General features: G+C 31.8%; 1 protein-coding gene across 1 annotated transcript; it reads right to left on the bottom strand.

Moving 5' to 3' along the window:
• Positions 1-94: 94 nt before the first annotated feature.
• Positions 95-17,778, bottom strand: LOC124947246. Its single transcript, XM_047489129.1, has 43 exons — positions 17,276-17,778; positions 17,058-17,213; positions 16,334-16,974; positions 16,184-16,265; positions 15,427-16,105; positions 15,093-15,277; positions 14,846-15,013; positions 14,634-14,780; positions 14,473-14,548; positions 14,258-14,383; positions 12,110-12,735; positions 11,543-11,998; positions 11,287-11,470; positions 11,048-11,210; positions 10,901-10,982; positions 10,428-10,813; positions 10,050-10,327; positions 9,776-9,966; positions 9,369-9,680; positions 9,193-9,274; positions 8,868-9,107; positions 7,240-7,739; positions 6,704-7,159; positions 6,441-6,624; positions 6,216-6,372; positions 6,063-6,144; positions 5,577-5,986; positions 5,214-5,494; positions 4,944-5,134; positions 4,587-4,886; positions 4,443-4,509; positions 4,236-4,379; positions 3,161-3,720; positions 2,643-3,098; positions 2,361-2,544; positions 2,117-2,276; positions 1,968-2,049; positions 1,518-1,897; positions 1,164-1,441; positions 911-1,101; positions 539-841; positions 383-452; positions 95-281 (listed from the first exon to the last, which is right to left on the bottom strand). Exons 1-43 carry the CDS (start codon positions 17,761-17,763, stop codon positions 153-155), a joined length of 11,313 nt encoding a protein of 3,770 aa, XP_047345085.1. The 5' UTR covers positions 17,764-17,778; the 3' UTR covers positions 95-152.
• Positions 17,779-19,123: the final 1,345 nt, after the last annotated feature.

Here is a 19,123-nt window from a genome sequence, read left to right as displayed (position 1 = left end):
TAATCTTTTTTCGACGATTTCTTCCTACTACGATGCACCTTGATTAATTTATAAAATAATGAATGATACATAATAAAACGTAACATATGTAAAATTGAGGTAGATAGGTATTTCGATGGATTTATTTGTTAAATTTGTATCATCGTTTTACATTAATTGACTGCAGTTTGAACGAACTCTTGAAAGATTGGTATAATTTCATCGATTTGAACCAACTTCCTTTCAAAATAATATATCATTTTATTCAGTGGCTTCCCTTTAGATGCAAATATAGCTATCATCTATAACAAAATATCGTACCTGTTATATGAGTTCTGATCTTAATTTTGAATAATAACAACAGAAAAAAAAGGAACAAAATTAAGATTAGTAAATATCCGACCTTTTTAAGTTGTTCTCTCGTAGTAATCCTATATGAAATAGAATTAAGAATATTATCTATTTTATCCGTTCTGAAAAATAATAAAGAAAAATAGAAATAATATACCGTGTTAGATTATTTTTTGTAAACAAAACTTTAAAGAACGTTTGTCATTACGTAGAAAATATTTCATTTAAATTCTTGCTAATGAAATCCACCAGTGTATCAAAACTGATCTCCGATTTAATCATCATATCGTTTAATACAGTTTCGATATCAGATTTAGAAATTGGAGAATCTTCAGAAAAGGTCATAACCAAGTAGTTGTTTAAAATAGTCCGGTTCTCCGAGCACGTGAGGTATGTTAACCATTGTCTTTTTCGATCTTTCACGTAATTATTTAAAACTCCATTCCATACAGACTCGTTCGCATTTCGTAATCCAGAACAGAAAACCCATTTTTGTGAATCTGGTTGTATACTACGAAATGTAAGAAATTTTTCATCTTTCTGATAGATCTTTATCGTATCACTGAAAATGAATTCTCACATTATTGATTTTGGATTTTTAAGATATTCAGCTAATTGAGCAGTGGCATTTCCGTAACATTCAGGAACGTCGATTTTACAAGCGATATGTTTAATAATCTGTTTCATTCTTCTCGTCCAAGAATCTTCTTCCGGATTATCATTGTAATCCATATCTTTTAATTTATCATTAAGAAGATGTTGTAAATATGGCTGTAATTAAAGAAACATTTCATTAGTAAAATATTTTCTTAATTAAATATTTTCAGACTTGCCTTGAGAATAGCGGCAGTTCTGGGAGTTTGAATATAATAATTCATCTGTGAAAATATACGAAACACAACTTTCCACACTATTGGATCGGTTTCCTGCGAAAGATAATTTATTATCATTCCGAAGATAGAGATAGGTATATCGTTTCCCATTACGCTGTTAAACGCATCGTCAATTATTTGAATGCGATTTAAAACGTGTATATTCCTGTAATCATCGGAATTTAAATATCGTGCTATTCTCTTCCAGTTCTCTTGATCGTAGTGCACGCGATAATAACCTATTGAAAATATAAATAATAATATCACGAGTCGCATTTTGATTGAATTAATATTATCATATAGTTGCAAGTTTACCAGTTTGTTGAATATTAAAAATAATCCAACCATCTGTAGGCAAACTTTTGATCGTCTTCGTATCCTCCGATGGATTTAACCAGTATGTCGGTAAAGTGGATGAAAAATCAGGATTAGTTTGGGTTGCAAAATTCAAAGGGACCCACCATTTGTTATAACACACTTGATTAGATGGTGATGATGACTTACTACTAAATTGTCGCACTTGCACTGTACCGGTATCGTAATCTCGATTCACGACAATCGTAGGATATCCTTCTTGTTCCGTCCAAGTATCCATCATCGTTTTTATTTCGAAATCCTCGTGTGGCACATTTGACTGGTTCAGAATAACTTGCAAGGATCGCCATAAGTCGTCTGGTACAGTGGTCTTGTATTTACTGATATGAAAATGCAGAATAAACGATTTTATTTCCATTTCAATGACATTTTTATCATTGTCTTACGTACTTTTCAGAAATATATTTGAGAAGACCGGCCTTGAAAATTTCCTCAGATATACAATGCGACAACATTCGTAAAACAATTGGTGCTAAAAGAAGAGACCAAAATTCATATTATTCTTAAAAATATTTGATCAATTAGCAAAGTGGACTTACCTTTACGATAAGTGATAAGGGAATAGATGTAAGGAATGTCCGAAGGTCTACTAACATTGTTATTCATCGGAGATTGATCCGGACAGGTATCTACGTGGAAGGCAATCTCTTGCATAGCTTCTATGAGGAATTTATCCATCATTCGTGTGTCATTGAAAGCCTGTTCATAAAACGATATAGTTTAATTATAAATTGTAGGAGAGAGAAGGAGAGATAAATCAATAAAATAATCGCAATATGCTACCTTGTCTGTTATGTAATATTGAAAGTACGCGGCAAAACCTTCGCTCATCCACATGTATTTCCACCAGCGTGGACCAACCAGATTACCAAACCACTGATGCGCCAATTCATGAGCAATTAGCATCAGGATCCTATCCATTTCATCTATGGTAGTTTCGTTTTCTTTATACACGAGTGATTTTTCTCTATAAGAAACAGGACATTTCATTTAATTTTGTCGAATGTGTTTATGCATCTTTAAATTTATTATATATTAAAAATTGTTTGATTTGATATTTTTTACCTATACGTGATAAGACCCCAATTTTCCGTTCCCTGGCTACTATAATCAGGAAGAGCAACATGATCAATTTTGGGTACCATTATAGAATTAGGCATGTATTTGTTCAATTCGTCATCTATTTTCTGAATGACCTCGAGTAAAAAATATATCGATGGAATGACTGATTTCCTTGCCCAAATCTTAATGTTTCTCTCGGGTATAGAAATATGTTCGAAGTCGGAGATTATAAAGGCTAAGATATTGGTTGCCATGATCGGAGTCTTCTCGAAACGAGTCCATACTGTATCATTACTTTCGTCAGTAAACGATCGTTCGAATACTGGCATATTTGAAAGGGCCGTATAATTGGCATGATGTTTCAAAGAAATGTTAAAAGTTGTTTTAAATGCTGGTTCGTCCCAGCAAGGAAAAGCACGACGTGCACTTATAGGTTGAAAATGAGTTACCGCAAACCACCTAATCGACATTATACATCAATTATCAATTTTTTCATTAATTTAGCGATAAATTAAACTTACATTGTATCGCCGTTCTCATTAATGTAAGAGGATCGGAAAAAGCCATATAAGTCTGTCGAAAGAATGCCTGAGAATTTCAAATGTAAAGTGTAAACAGTAGAATCGATGATTTTGTCAAAAACGAGGGTTAACATTTCTCTATACGGTTCGTAACGATGCTCCTTTGGTGAAAGTGATTCGCCATTGTCCTTTTCCAAATGGCTCTGCGTTTCATTTATCGTAAGATTCTTCCAATTTAACACTACTAACTTCGTAGGCTCTCGAACCTCGATCTTAATGTCTATTTCACCGGTAAAATTAAAATCACCCACCATGATATTCGATTCCAATTTCAAATCGTAATGTATTGGTACAATATTCGTCGGTAATCGATAAACAATCGTATCGCTTTCAATCGTAACATTTTTATGATTTATCGATAAAAGGGAAAATGCTTCGATGGTAACAAATACGAAAAATAACTTTATTAACTTTTCTAACATTCTATTCAACCGTTTTCTTAAATTCAATAAATTTGGGACACAATTAATTACGGAATTAACGAGAGATTGTTCGATCGTCTAGCCTTCTAACAAGACACTGTCTAATCAATTGGAGAATAGTGCAGAATATGAAAGACGCTTATATGGTAAGTATCAATATTACCATGAAATGCTATATAAGGGGAGGGATGCTTATTCTTGTGTCGAAGAGAGCATTTATAATTATATGCATTATTTACGCATATGACCTATAGCCCGCATGACGCACGTGACCATTATGTACGCATTGTGTAGACATGTAAATGCATCGTCAGAAGCGAAAAGGAATCGATACGACATTCTTTAAAATCGCACTATAGAAAAACTGGAAATAATAAATTTTTGCAATATTCTAATTACAAATTTTCCATTCCAATCATTTTATTTAAATCTTATGTCAAAAATTAAAAATTATGATAATTCGAAAAGATTTATATATAGGATAAGAAGTTCATTTTAAATTAAAATAATTTACAATAAGGCTATCATTTAATTCTTTGATACTTACGCAGAATTTATGTTAATTTTTTATTGAACTATGGATTATTTTAATTTATATTTTCTTTACTTTTACGCCATGCACGAAACTCATCTAATATTTGCTCATAAGTTGTAAGAGTTCGTTCTCTTTTTTTTATTAATTTCGTCATATTCTCTTCTTTAAGTATTCCTTCTTTTTTTTCCAGAAACGATTTTACCTGAAATGGAATAAGTTAACATATCATTGTAAATGTTGATTCTACATCTTAAAATTTACAGACCTCTTGTAACTTATTTTTGCTCGTAGCTGTTAGTATCATAAACTTAGACAGAGTTTGTAAATTTGAACTGGAAATTATAATCGAGAGTTTTAAAAATAAACAAGAAAATTGTTTCATCAAAACCAATTATTTCATAAACTTTACCGAGAATTCAATACGTCCCAATATTTTATAACAAAATCAGCCATTAAATCTGTTATATATGATCCTTTATAAAATAAAGATACAAAAATATCGCATAAATTTTCCGAAGTGAAAGACGAATTTTCCGCTATAATCATATTCAAATACTTTTCAATGAGAGTCATATTTTTGATGCAAGCCAAAGAACGTCCAATAGACATAGTATCGTTCACGTATATATCTAATAACTTATTCCATGTCGATTCGTTTGCATTATTCATTCCATAGCAATAAATCCATTCTTTCAAATATAACGGATAACTGAAAAATATTACCTGATAACATCATCGGTATTTTTTAATCTTTTCGATAACTTACTCGCTTTCATTAGAAGACTCTAAATGTGCAATCAATTCGGCATTGGCTTTTATTATGCATCCGATATGATCAAAATGACAAGCCCATTTCCTAATGTCAATTTTTGTCAATTGAGTTATATAATCATCGTCAGGATTAATATCGAAACCTACACCGTCTATAACTTTATTCATTAAGTTCAAAATATACGGCTGGAAAATTAGTAATCGAAAGTTAAAGAATGAAAACGAATAGAAAATGAATAATATTGAAATTATTACAAATTTGTACCTGAATAAGTTCGCTACCTTCGGTGGTTTCTAACATACTTCCTACATATCTAATAAATATATCGAAGATAGGACACCATACGATATAATCCACTTCGTGTGATAAATAATTAGACAACTCTAAGAATATCGTTAAATTTATCTTCTTCGTAATGAACATGTTATAAGAGTCTTGAATGATTTGTGCTCGATTAATAACGTGTATCTTTTCGTAATCAGGTGAGTTTAGATAATTAGCCAACTTTATCCAATTTGCGTCGTCGTAATTAACGCGATAATGTCCTAAAGATAGTGTTTATCATTTATCGATCCTCTTTCTTTATTAGAAAATTATTTAATTCTTAATAGATTTTAATTTGCATACCAGTTTGTTGTACGTTTAATAATATCCAATCATCAGTATCGATACCATTGATAGTAATGCTATCGTTAGTTGGATCCAACCAGTAAATAGGTAGCGTAGATGAAAAGTTGGTATTCGTTCTTGTTGCATAATTTATAGGTATCCACCATTTATTGCGCTTACTTATATCATTTTTGTCAGTCGAAGTCACATTGTTGGTACTAACATGATGTTTAATAATTTCTTGAGTGATCGTTACCTCGCCAGTGATATAATTTCTATCTACTGTTACGAGAGGATAACTACTTTGATATATCCAAGTATCCATCATTTCTTTTACGCGAAATTTGCCGCGTGGTATTTCTGGTGTCTCATCTACACCATTTTGAATTTGATACCATAAATCGTCGGGCAGAGCGTTGCTGTACTGACTGCAAATAATTAAGAAATATCTTATTGAAAAATTGATTAAACGATTAGCGTTATTATCATTATTTTTCCACTTACTATTTTTGAAGATATTTAATGAGACTGGTATGAAATACTTCGTCAGTGACAACGTGCAATAACATACGCAATAAAGACGGCGCTATGAACGAAAGAATAAGCAATTTCTTTCGATCATTCGACAATAGACATCTCATTATTTCGATTACTTACTCTTCATATATTGTACACTGGAGAAAAGATCCTCGATATCCTTAGGTTTACTCACATTCCGACCGATGGGCTTGTCGTAGGGATGTACATCGATGCTAAAGCTATGTTGTTGCATACTTGACGCGAATGATTGCATCAATTTCCAATTTGGAAAGATCTGCAAAACAAAAAACACACATCACCATCATCATACTCTTTAGAATTAATGTAATTTTCTCTACGTACCTTATCGGTAATATAATATTGAAAAAACGATGCGAAGCCCTCGTTTAACCAAACATGATCCCACCAAGTAGGACTAACAACATTACCGAACCATTGATGCGTCAATTCGTGACTAACGACCATCGCTGTCCAAGTTTTTTCCTTCAGAGAATTTTTATTCGGATTGTATAGCAAATTATCTTCTCTGTAACGATCGTAAAAGAGGACATTTAATAAAACACAGAAGATATGCTCTTATTAATAGGCTTATTTAGAGTGATTACAAGTAAGTTACGAGACCCCAGTTCTCCATGGCTCCATGAAGAAAATTAGGAATAAGGACGTGATCCATTTTTGGTACACGCACCGAACTATTCGTGTATTCTTCGAGAAGGACAACAGCTTTTTGAATGACCTCATAACCGAAGTTAATCAAAGGAATGACGTCTTTTCTCGACCAAACATTAATTGTACCATCAGTATTCGAAATTTTAACAAAATCTGATACCACGAAAGCTAGGATGTAAGTGGACATAACGGGAGTCTTTTGAAAATGTGTCCAGACTTTTCCATCATTTTCGTCTATCATCGATTGCTCGTAAACCGGCATATTCGAGAGGGCTGTGTAGTTTGTTTGATGTTTTATGGAAACGTTGAACGTTGCTTTCAAAGAGGGTTCGTCCCAACATGGAAAAGCTCGTCGAGCGGACGTCGCTTGGAATTGTGTTGTTGCTAACCATCTATAAAAATATTACATAAAATAAGATTCTAATATAATAATTAATAAGAATTTCTAAAATATTCTTTCTTTTTAACTCACACTCTTTTGCCATTATCATTCGTGTAAGAGCTCCTGTAAAATCCTGACAATTCATCGTTGAGAATACCCGTGAACTTGACGTGGAATGTGTACAAACCTTTTTGCATACATTTTTCGAAACTTATCGTCATGATTTCTGTTGCGTTGACGTACGTGAATACGATCGGCTTGTATTTCTGACCATCTTCGCCTTCTACATACGTATCAGTCTCATCGAATGTTAATTCTTTAGCGTGGAAATCCAAAGCCTGTGTCACCTTTTGTAGATTAAAACGGACGTTTGTCTCACCGTCAAAGGTGAAATTATCCTCATCCAAATACGGTATTAATTTGATATCGTAGTGTATAGGTACCACGTTGTTACTTAAACGATATGAAGCTTCCGGTAGTTCCTCATCCATGTTTCCATCTTCCTTCGAACTTTCATCTTCGAGAGGAAGTGTCCTTGAATTTCTGGCCAATAATAGAATCAAAGCAAGTAATGCTTTAACTTTTGTCATCTACCCAAAAGAATACAAAATAAATAATGATTTTTATAATCGAATTAATCATTTTTGTTTACTATATATATTATATTAAAAATTTATTGAGAAACATTGGTAACATTTCTAAAAGTAAATCGATTTGAATATATTCCTGGAAAATCACCTTTCAATGTATTATCTGTGATTATTATCGAATAAATATTATTATCTTCTGTATAGTTGGAACTCAAGAAGAAAACAAAGCTGTCGTTATTGGTGGTCTCGTAGTTACTCGTGATAACTCTTCTTATTTACGATTCCCGATGCAATTTGCAACACGAAAAATAGGAAATAAACTACGCATGCACTAACCGATTGAATAATTCACAAGTTTGAACTCTGTCCTATCTTATATAATCGCGCATGCGCTTGTAGATAGATAACTAAATACGATTGTCTATTAAAACCGTATTCATAGTTACATGAATTTTAAATCTTGACGTATAACGTGATTTATAATATTTTTTTCCTTGTGGTTTCAGATTTGTTTCAGGATTGTTAATCACAAAATTTATTTATACCTATTATTTCCTTACGAAGCTAATACACACACACACACACACACATATATCAATCAATATATATTTATAAAAATATCTAAAGAATAAAGTTGAGAATTAATTAGATTTGAATAAAATTAATAGATCACATTAGTAAAATAATAGTAATTTATTAAGTTAAATTATATTAATATGAATGGTGGAATAAGCTGGTATTTACAATCATATTATGGAACTTTCCGTGTATATAACATACATGCATTTATATGTACATATATACACATATATTATGTCGATGCTTTATATAATAGATATAATTTTATAGACCACTTGTTATTCACTTAATTAACTAGACAACTTTGTGCACGTTTCTTCAGTAAAAAATTTATGTTAAAATAATTTTTAACATTAATAACAAATTTTTAACATTAGTAACACTTTGTTTCTTTATGTATATACATACAAAAAAGTTAAACGACATTATTGTAGTTAAAACGAGAATACATTTCGTTGGCTAAAATCGAATGGCTAATATACGATGAAGTGGTTTTTTTATCATTTATTATAAACCGTGCAAATAATGTAAACATTAAAAAGATTATTAACGTAGTTTTACGAGTAATAAAGATACAGTCATTAGGGCAATGCTAAAGCTAAAAGAACTAGCACTATTTGGTTTAGAAGTTGTTACATTTTGATTTTCAGTCGAAACTCCTAACCATTTCTGAATGTTTTCATCATGCTTTTTGAAGAATAGATTGTTCCTCTTTGCAATTTCCACACCTTCGTTCAATTTATCCTCCAGTTCTTTAATTTTAATTAGTTGAAAGTTAATTTCATTTAGCTAAAAAAGAAATATAGTATTAATAAATAAATAAATGTTAAATACTGATATACTTTAAAGAGAGAAAGAAATATAATTTTCTAACCGTGCCAATATCCTTATTAATAGCAATTCTGTTTGCAAGTTCGGTAAATATATTCACTATATTCTTGTTGAAGTTTCCATCACTAGAAAATGAAACATTCGATTATTATATATCTAGATTAGTATTTCTTATTCATCTTCTATATAATTTCCTATTGATCTTTTCGAAAAACTTACTATTTTTGCAACTTATCAATATTTTCGGAAATGAAATCAAGAACAATTTCAAGACCAACAGCACTGTTGGAGTATATTGTTCGAAAAACTTCCGGCAATTGTTTTATGAAATTAGAATCTTCCTGAACAGTTATATCAAGGAAATTTTTCAAAATGTCCCGTGATGAAGAACAACCCAAGGATGAAAGAATTAGTGTCTTCTCTTCAACGTCTTTAGATAGTATGTATTTGTTCAAAGTGTTTATCCAAACAGTCTCATTGGCTTTCCTTAAGGCCCCACAGAATATTACTTTTTTCAAATCTTGAGGAATACTGAAAACAATTAGCGATCACGAATTAGATCGTTAAATATTTGATATCTTATTTCTACAAATTAAATTTTAACGTAGGAAACAAAGAATACATACGTAGCATTTTGAGCTTTATTTAACCACAGATTAAATTGTTGAGTAGAATAGTTTTCGAAAAATTCTAATCCAATCTCGCAAGCCCATTTTGCGGCATCTACCTTAAGAAGATTTTCCAGATGTGTTTCATTCTTATTTTCAAAGAGCTTCAGATTAATAAATAATTTTTGAGTAATTGGATGAACAAAATTCTGAAACGATAAATGAAACGACGTTAAATTTTAGTTGAGTAATTAATGTAAACCGAAGTAATACGTAATATAATTAAATGTACCAAAAAGTAACTGTAATATTCTGTTCGGTCCAATAGATTGTTCAACTTTGATAAAATCTTAAACGCTGACTTCCATACGATGTAATCGGTTTCTTTTTCGAGACTCTTGATTAAATCCAAACTGATAGTGATGTTCAAAAGATCAGCATATGCCAAATGGAAAGCGTCATCGATCAATTGAGCACGGTTCAAGGAATGAATATCCGTAAAATCATCCGTGCCCAAATATTTAATAATATCGCTCCATGTTTCCATATCGTAATTAACACGATAATATCCTTAATAGATATAAAGACATAAAGCAGTACACATAAAGCAAAATTAGAACACCAAGAAAAAATGAAATATTTATACAATTGGTTTTTCTGTGATGCTTACCAGTTTGTTGCACGTTAAAGATAATCCAACCTTTTTCTTGGATATTATCTTTAATTGTTATCGAGGACTCATTCAACCAAGATTTAACGGAAGTATCATTAAAATTCTTATCTTCTGTTTGTTGTATATAGTTCAGAGGAACATACCAGGTCTTATTTTCAGATAACTTTTCTTCTGTAGGTTTTACCAAATAAAACGGGTTTTGTTCTACAGTGATCGATGTATCATTTTCTTTTCTATTCTTAGTCACAGTAATTACTGGGTATCCTGATTGGTTGACCCAATGTTCAAAAAATGTCACCAAGTTAATTTCTGGAAAATTCTTCATGTCTGTGGCATTATTGAGAGATTTGAAAAGAACCGTTGAATTCACTGTACCGTACTTGCTGAAGTAACAAATAGGAATTTCTAAATCGCAAATTCTATATTTCTTTTCACGACGACGATAAACATTAATGACTAAATCTGCTTACTTTAAGTTAAGATATTCTCGTAGACCATTCTGAAACTTATCCTCTCCAATGACATGAGAGAACATGCGGATGACAGCAGCAGCTATAATAAATTAATCTTATATAATAATTAATTGATATAAAATATATTTTTCAATGGAAAACTACCTTTGTCGTAAGCAATATCATCGAATAAATCGTTAATTTCATTTTCGCTCTTTTCTATGCTATTCATAGATCGTGTCTTTTCTCCATCCCCATCGAAATGGAATGCTTTAGTTTGAAGAGATAATACGTTAAATTGATCCATGTAACGCCAGTCAGGATAGATCTGTAACGCATCGTAACATATTATCTCTCGATGTAAATAAAATCGTTTAATCTTCATAATCGTGTCAATTTCTTACTTTATCGATGATAAAGTATTGGAAATAAGTAGCAAATCCTTCGTTAAGCCAAATATAATTCCACCATTCAGGGGTGACTAAATTTCCAAACCATTGATGTGTAAGCTCGTGAGCGATTATATTCGCCACACGTTGCTTGTCGAAAGTCCCGTTTACATTCTCGTTATAGAGAATGGCAGTTTCTCTGTTAATAGAACTCATGAATTAGTATTACGAAAAGGATCTTATAAAATATCGAAAATATATTTTTGCTTGCCTGTACGTCACGAGACCCCAGTTCTCCATTGCACCCGGTGCCAATAAAGGAAGAGCAATTTGTTCCATCTTTTCCATCATAGATGAGTACTTAATGTCAGTATATTTTTCCAGTTGTGTCAACACTTTGTCACTAACTTCTGCAGCATATTCGATCATGTTATCTGCAGTAGGTTTCGGTCTTGAATATACCATTATATTACTTTTATTATACGATTTAAAATCAGCAGTTATGGCGTATGCTATAAGATACGTGGACATTTTTGGAGTTGTTTTGAAACTTGTCTTTTGTTGATTATTTTCAACTTCTTTCGTCTCTCCGATTGTATTCGAGATCGCAATGTATCCTTTGTCATATGTTATTGAAAGATTGAAGGTTGCCTTTAGAGCTGGTTCATCGAAGCATGGGAATGCGCTTCGTGCACTGATTGATTCAAAATGTGTCGCTACATACCATCTATATATAATTAAAACGCAAAATAGTGGTTAATAGAATCAAATAAAAAATGATAATGTTCCATATATAAATTTAATCAGACTAATATTGTCTTTTTTTTTAATTTTTTACCTCGTTTTGCCGTCTTCACCTAAGTAAGAACCCTTATAAAATCCTCTATCCTTATCACTTACTGTTCCAATGTACGGCAATATTAAAGTATAATTATCTGGAGATAATACATTTTCTACATCAAGTATCACAATATTATTATTGTTTACGTTAGATATTGTAACGTTAATTTCTTCCTTCTTATTGAACAATTTTATCGTACCCAACTCGAGGAACGATTTATCACAATGGAATTTGATTTTGGTCGTATTTTCTGTTACTTCCAAATCTATCGTAACTTTTCCATTATATTTGTAATAGTTTTCGTAGAATTTCGTTAAGTTTATTTTTAAGTCAATGTTATAATGATGTGGTTTAATTGTAGAAAGTAATCTGTAATCATTTGTTTCGTTTTTTGCATGACTAAAATCTTCTTCATCAATAAAAGTCTCAAAATCTCCAGACTTTTTGCTTTCTTCAGGACTTGCTCTATTTTCCTCATATTGGATAATTTCATTATCCAAGAATGACGATGATGGATATTCGGCCAATGTTATCACCACGAGCAATGCCAACGGTATTAACACTCTCATGGAAGCCATTTTGGCAAAAAGTAACGGTACTCCCTTCTGCAATGATCCAGTCTTCTAATGTTTACAATTTGATTAATTAATAAAATACACTTTTAATTACGTTTAATTAATAGATGATATATAATTCGAAGAAAATATCGAATTTATGAAAAACTTTTGAAAAATAAAATAAAAAAATTTTAAATAAATATATAATGCGTATAAATGATATAAGAAGGAACTAATACCTTTAAGATAAACTGGAAATGAAGAGAGTTGCCGTTATGACCCTCGTATCGATGATTGCTTATTAAAAGCCTAACAGCAAAAATCTTCCTGCTTTATAAACCAGTATCGATGTCTCCGTCGTGTAAATGATGTCAATCCCTTCTCTAATCTTATCGCTCTGTTCCTTCGCAGTAAATGATATTATATTCGTCGAGAGATGATCAGTAAGTGGTCTATTTTTTAGAAAACTCGCCAAAAAGTTCCCGAAAAGTTTCATCAGTGAGATAACGATTAAGCGATAATTCAAATACAATAGAATCCGACCAATGAACAGCGGACGTGTAGATAAGCGCGAAACCCGGTAAGATTCGTTCCCTTATCGACAACGTCGTTGAAATAATCGTTAAAATGTATATGTAGAAAATGTTGAAAAAGACGTGATTTTTTACGTTCACAAATAATAAATTTATCGTTATTTTTGTTTCGCCTGTGTTACACCTAATTACGGGAATCTATAAAAAAAATTATTTTTGCATAACAAATAATAAATATTTATAAAGAGTTAATAAAAAGAAAAAAGAATTAAAAGTACGATAGCTACAAATATCTATATAAATTATCGTTGTATCATTGTCGACACACGATATTCCATGCTATAGTACTAAATTGTATTCTCCAATAACAATCGTATATCTTTTTTATCTAAACCAGATTAAAAGCTGGTGTTCGCGTATGTTATTCAGCATTGGAAATTCATTTATCAGGTCTCATTTTAGGTATGATTCAACGGATATCTATGTCATTGCACTAGTAAGTGACGATCATTAATATTTCTATATATGTGTACGTAAGTCTTAAATATTTTCTTTGTAAATATAAATAGATAATCCATTGTCAATCTTCAAAGATAGAATACCAGACAAAAAATCAACTTATTTATTACGAACGATCTATTTAATGTACACATAAGGGAGATTCCATTTGTTACAATAGTTTTATCCACTTAACCAAGTCAATCGATATCAACAAGTAGCGTCTCGGCAGAGAGTTTGAGTAGCTGGTTGAGATGATAAGGGGTAAAACTTGGATAAAAAACGTTCAGATATACTCAAGGATATATATATATTAATTAAAAGGAAAAAATTCATGATGAAAAAATATTTTCCAAATATATTTTATTAAAATATTTTTTATTACGAAATTTTATTAAAATATATTCAATTAAAATCTTTTCTATTCCATAATCCCTTTTTTGAGAGTTTTAGTAAATTCCACAATAATTGAACTTTAATAAGATTATCGTATAAAAGTGAAAACTTCTTACAAAATTTATATATTTAGTTTACATTTATAAATTAAATCAGAGATTTATAGCAATGAGAGATGCATACTTTTCAACCCACTTTGCGTTTTCAGCAGCAGAATCAATCGCTTTCTCTGCTGCTTTTGAGGCCGATCCTAAACGTTTTATATTTTGATCGATGAAACGACGAAGCTATAAAAATTAAATATATGCAATTTAATATTATCATTCTTCATATGAATATTCATCGTATTCGTGATAGTAAGAAAATATTTGATCACCTTGTTTGTTTGTTCCGTAGTTGTCATATGCTCTCCTATAGAAATAAACATCTTACCTAAGAAATCGTATCCTTGTCTATTCGAAAAATAATAATAGTTATTTTATCGTTTAAAAATATATCTACATATATTTTAACATCTCTAAACATTCGAATACGTACGAATCAATAATGCTTTCGAGATTGTTTTCAACGAATTCTAAAGTATGATCGACATTTTCTGGATTACCGTTCGTAACAGCAGTAACTATCGAAAATCTGTATTGCTTACGAATTGTCGAATTTCGAGAAATCGACACATTCAGATATCTGTCAAGAAGTTACCATTTGTGAGTTTTCATTTGTACATAACTATTTGACGCTATGAAACTTACTTATTCAATAAAATAGGATTTCGACTACATCCGAGTGCAGACAACAAAAGTTCTTGTTCGATATGTAAATCTGCATCGAGATATTTTTTCCACATTTTAAACCAATCCTCATCATTCCCGTTACGTATGCCAATGCAATAGACGAAACTTTTCAAATCAGGTAATATTCTAAATAAATCGATGAAAAGATATCAATTAAATAAATAAACATTTAAAATGGATTTTTTAAATGTTTTTTCTTTCTTACGTTTCATTCAACGATATCCACGAATTAAATAATATTTTCGATGTCTCGAGGCAGTGAGCGTTATTGAGCGCGCACGAAGCCGATAATATTATCTCCCGTTGAAGTTTTGTCCGGACGTTATCGGACGAATCCTCCGTGAATCCCAATAACTCGTATATAGGCAGAATCAGATTTTCCGCGTATTTCTAAAAAACAAAATTTACAATAAACCGATTTTTTGGTTGAATTTTTCAACAATATCGAAAAAAATATATAGTAAATAAAATATCGAAAAAAAAGAGAGTATCGATAAATAATCTATATTAGGCGCTTCTTAAGCTTTTTTTTTTTTTACCTGGAACGCTTTATGAACCTTCGATACTTTATTCAGGATTCGATTGAGAAACATGAAATTATTAACGGCGGCGAGCCAAGGCTCGTAGTCCATCTCTCTCTTAAGATACTTGGACAAGTCGAATGGAATCGAATAATCTATATATCCTGCTCTTGCCAGATTAAAAGCATCGTCGAGGAGAGCCGCTCGGTTCACCGAGGGAATGGAGATAAACTCCTTTGATCTAAGGTGATCAATAAGCATTTTCCAATTGGTCTCGTCGTAATTGACTCGGTAGAATCCGATTTGCTGGACGTTGAAGAGCACCCAATCGGTGTCGCGAAAGTTCGAAATCATCGTCCTCTTATCCCAAGGGCACAGCCAGAGCTTCGGGAGAATCCTTTGAAAATCGATGATAGACGACCTCGTAGCGAAGGTCAGAGGTATCCACCATGTGCGTTCTTTATCATTGTTGTTGATTTTTCTCGTGCCTCGATTAAGATAAAATCGTTCTTGAGATACCAATGCCCAATGTCTCGTGTAGTTTCGCGTTATCGTTATCAAAGGATATCCCACTTGATTTGCCCAAGATTCAACAACGTCCTTGACAAATTTACGGTCCTTCGTGCTATTCGATGACGTATCAATAGCTCTCTGTAAATAACGATACAAGTCGTATGGTCTAGCGGCTCGATACGACCTAAAATGTTTATTAAACGTATCATGATTAGTTTCGTTCGTTTTATTACTAAAACACATTTGTCCTTCAATCACGTACATTTCGCTTAAATAATGATGCAATCCTTTCTGAAAGACATTCTCACCAAATGCATGTTTTATCATTCGAATTATGGACGCTCCTATAGGCAAGAATAAACATTTCGTTTTATGCAGATACTTTTAAAATAAAGCGAGTTAAAATATGAACCTTTTCTATACGTAACAAAATCTAGCGTAGCCATGATACTGCTAGGACTTCCGACGTTTTGACTGTTCATGGATCTATCGTGATTCACGGAATCCGAGAGAAGAGTCGGTTGAACGTAATCAACGACAAACATATCCATCATTTTCCATGTTGGTTGTACCAAAGAGACTCCAAAATATTGGAAGTACGAGACAAAGCCCTCTTTTAACCAAGCGACATTCCAAAATTCTGGCGTTACCAAATTCCCGAACCACGTGTGCGCATATTCATGTGCCATAGTGGCCAAGCCATCAACCATTTTTCTCGTTGGAACTGTTCCATTCTGAAATAGGACTATCGACTCGCGATACGTTATCATACCCCAATTTTCCATAGCGCGAAAGTTGAAATCAGGCACAGCAAATTGGTCCATTTTTTTTATCGGATTTTCCACTTTCATCCAATCTTGTAAAGCTGAATAAATTAACCAGCCTTGATTCAAGGCAAAGCTACCATGAGATCGCATGCTGTCTCTTGTCCAGATCTTAAAATCTCTTGAGGATTCTGAAATTTCGACTACGTAATCATGTACTGACCATCCAACGAGATACGTTGACATCCGTGGAGTAGTCAAGAACGTCGTAAGACGATAATACTTATCGCTACAAATGTTCAAATAGAATACCTTGATTTAAGATATATAAAAATTGTCTACCTACTATATTAAATTATAATGTATACTAACACTTTCTCAATCGTTTTTATATCGGTATTACTAGTGGCCATTTGATTAGAATAATGACCAATGCTTATTGTAAATGTCGCTTTTAAATGCGGTTCGTCCATGCACGGAAACGCTTGCCGAGCGTAAGTAGGTGAAAATTGTGTTATACCAATCCATCTGGAAATAATTGATGCAAATAAATAAAACGTAATGATAAATATAACATGTAATGGACTCACTTCTTTTGTCCATCCACCTCGTAGGAACTTCTATAAAATCCAAATACGTCATCCTGAATATCTCCCACAAAAGAAAGAACCAAAATATATTGTCCAATTTCTAAACATTTCATGCATTTGATGATATAGAATTGTCTATTTGTATCGAAGTATTGATGGTCAATTGAAATTTTATCGGTTCCTTTGTATAAACAAGATTTATCCTTATCTATTCTTAGCTTATGAGCATGCAATATTATTGTATTCGTTTTTTCCAATATTTTGAGCGTTATCCGAACTTCGGCCTCATAGTGAAAGTCATTTGCAGCCAATTTTGTTAATATTCGTAGATCATAGGAAATTGGAATTACATTTTTTGGTAATCTGTATACTGAAGCATCATCGATTTCGTCTTTTGAACGATTATCGTTGTTGTTATTCGCGAAATTAAAATCAATTAAAATGAAATAAAGAAGAAAACGTGAAATTTTTTTTATATCCAAACCCATTGCATTTATTTGAAGCAAGCCGATCAAGCATGAATCAATAAATCATAGAAAGATCGACTTACCGATGATTCGAGAAGATCAATCTGTTTTGTCGTGGTTCAATTAGAAATGAAATGTATTTATTCTGCAGCGTTTCTTTATCGCAATTTTTCTATCTCGATATCTAAGATTCAGATATCTACTTTGTCATAAAAAAGTTTCGTAAAAAGTAGTTTATCATAAGTCATTGATTGTAAGAATTCAGGACGATTACAAATGGAAACGTCCACTTCTGATAAAAAAAAATAAACCAATTGTTTAAAACGAGATCTATGCGAATTGAGACACAGACAACTTCTCGAGGAAATTAACATTTATACAAAAGTTCGATTATGTTTCTCAAAAAAATGTAACAAAGTTTTCGTAGGTATGTACATACATATTAAGTGATTTCAATGGATTAATAATACTTCAGTATTAACGAATGGAAACTGCCATTTTATAAATATTCAAATAATATTATTTTATTCAATCATTCTTCTAGTTATACAAAAATATATTACATTTATTTATTGCGTATTAAGGTATTATTTTTGGCAAATCAGATAAAATGATAAGATCCGATTATATGAACGTTCAATTAAGTCATTTCTGTTTCGTTATCGAACAAAGTACAAAGTTTCTTTTATCATATCGATGATTTGTTTTTATCAAAAAAGTTAAAGTAAAATTTGTCGTTCGAATGAAAAAATATCTTTAAGGAAGACTTCTTTACCAGTCTTTTATCTTTTTACGAGTCATCTTCGATGACTCTTTCGAAAGACCTTAGCTTGTTCTCATGTTGTTTCTTTCGAAGTCTCTTGCGAAACCTAAACGATGACTTTCGAAGGTTAACGATGTTGAGGTTTTCGGTGCAACTCGTAGAAATTTGCATATAATGGAGACAGAGACAAGCGTGTCGTAGCTTTAGCCTTCACGACCGAGTTTACTTACATTCCACATAGCTCGATATTGGAAGCTTCCTGGCGGACGTGTTCACATGTTCTTATATAACACACATGTCCTTACCTAACGCGACGCGCCATTGTCGGTGGCTTTTTTATATAAGCATCGATCATTAATTTTAATTTATCATTTATACGAATAATTGTAATTCTAGATAAGGATGACTAAAATTTGTCTAATCTCTAAATTAAATTGGAAAGATTCTATTGTATAATAATTCTTCTATAGTATAATAAATTAGACGAAAATGAATTCGAGTTAAAGATTGATTTTTTTTATCGTTATTTATCACAATCTATAATATGTATTATATTCATTTTGAGCACATTCATCATATAAATCCGACAGAGATAATCGCCCGATAACATCATCTCGA

Source organism: Vespa velutina, chromosome 2, assembly GCF_912470025.1.
Source record: "Vespa velutina chromosome 2, iVesVel2.1, whole genome shotgun sequence".
NCBI classification, from domain to species: Eukaryota; Metazoa; Arthropoda; class Insecta; order Hymenoptera; family Vespidae; genus Vespa; species Vespa velutina.
This window is presented reverse-complemented; position numbering and strand designations above follow the sequence as displayed.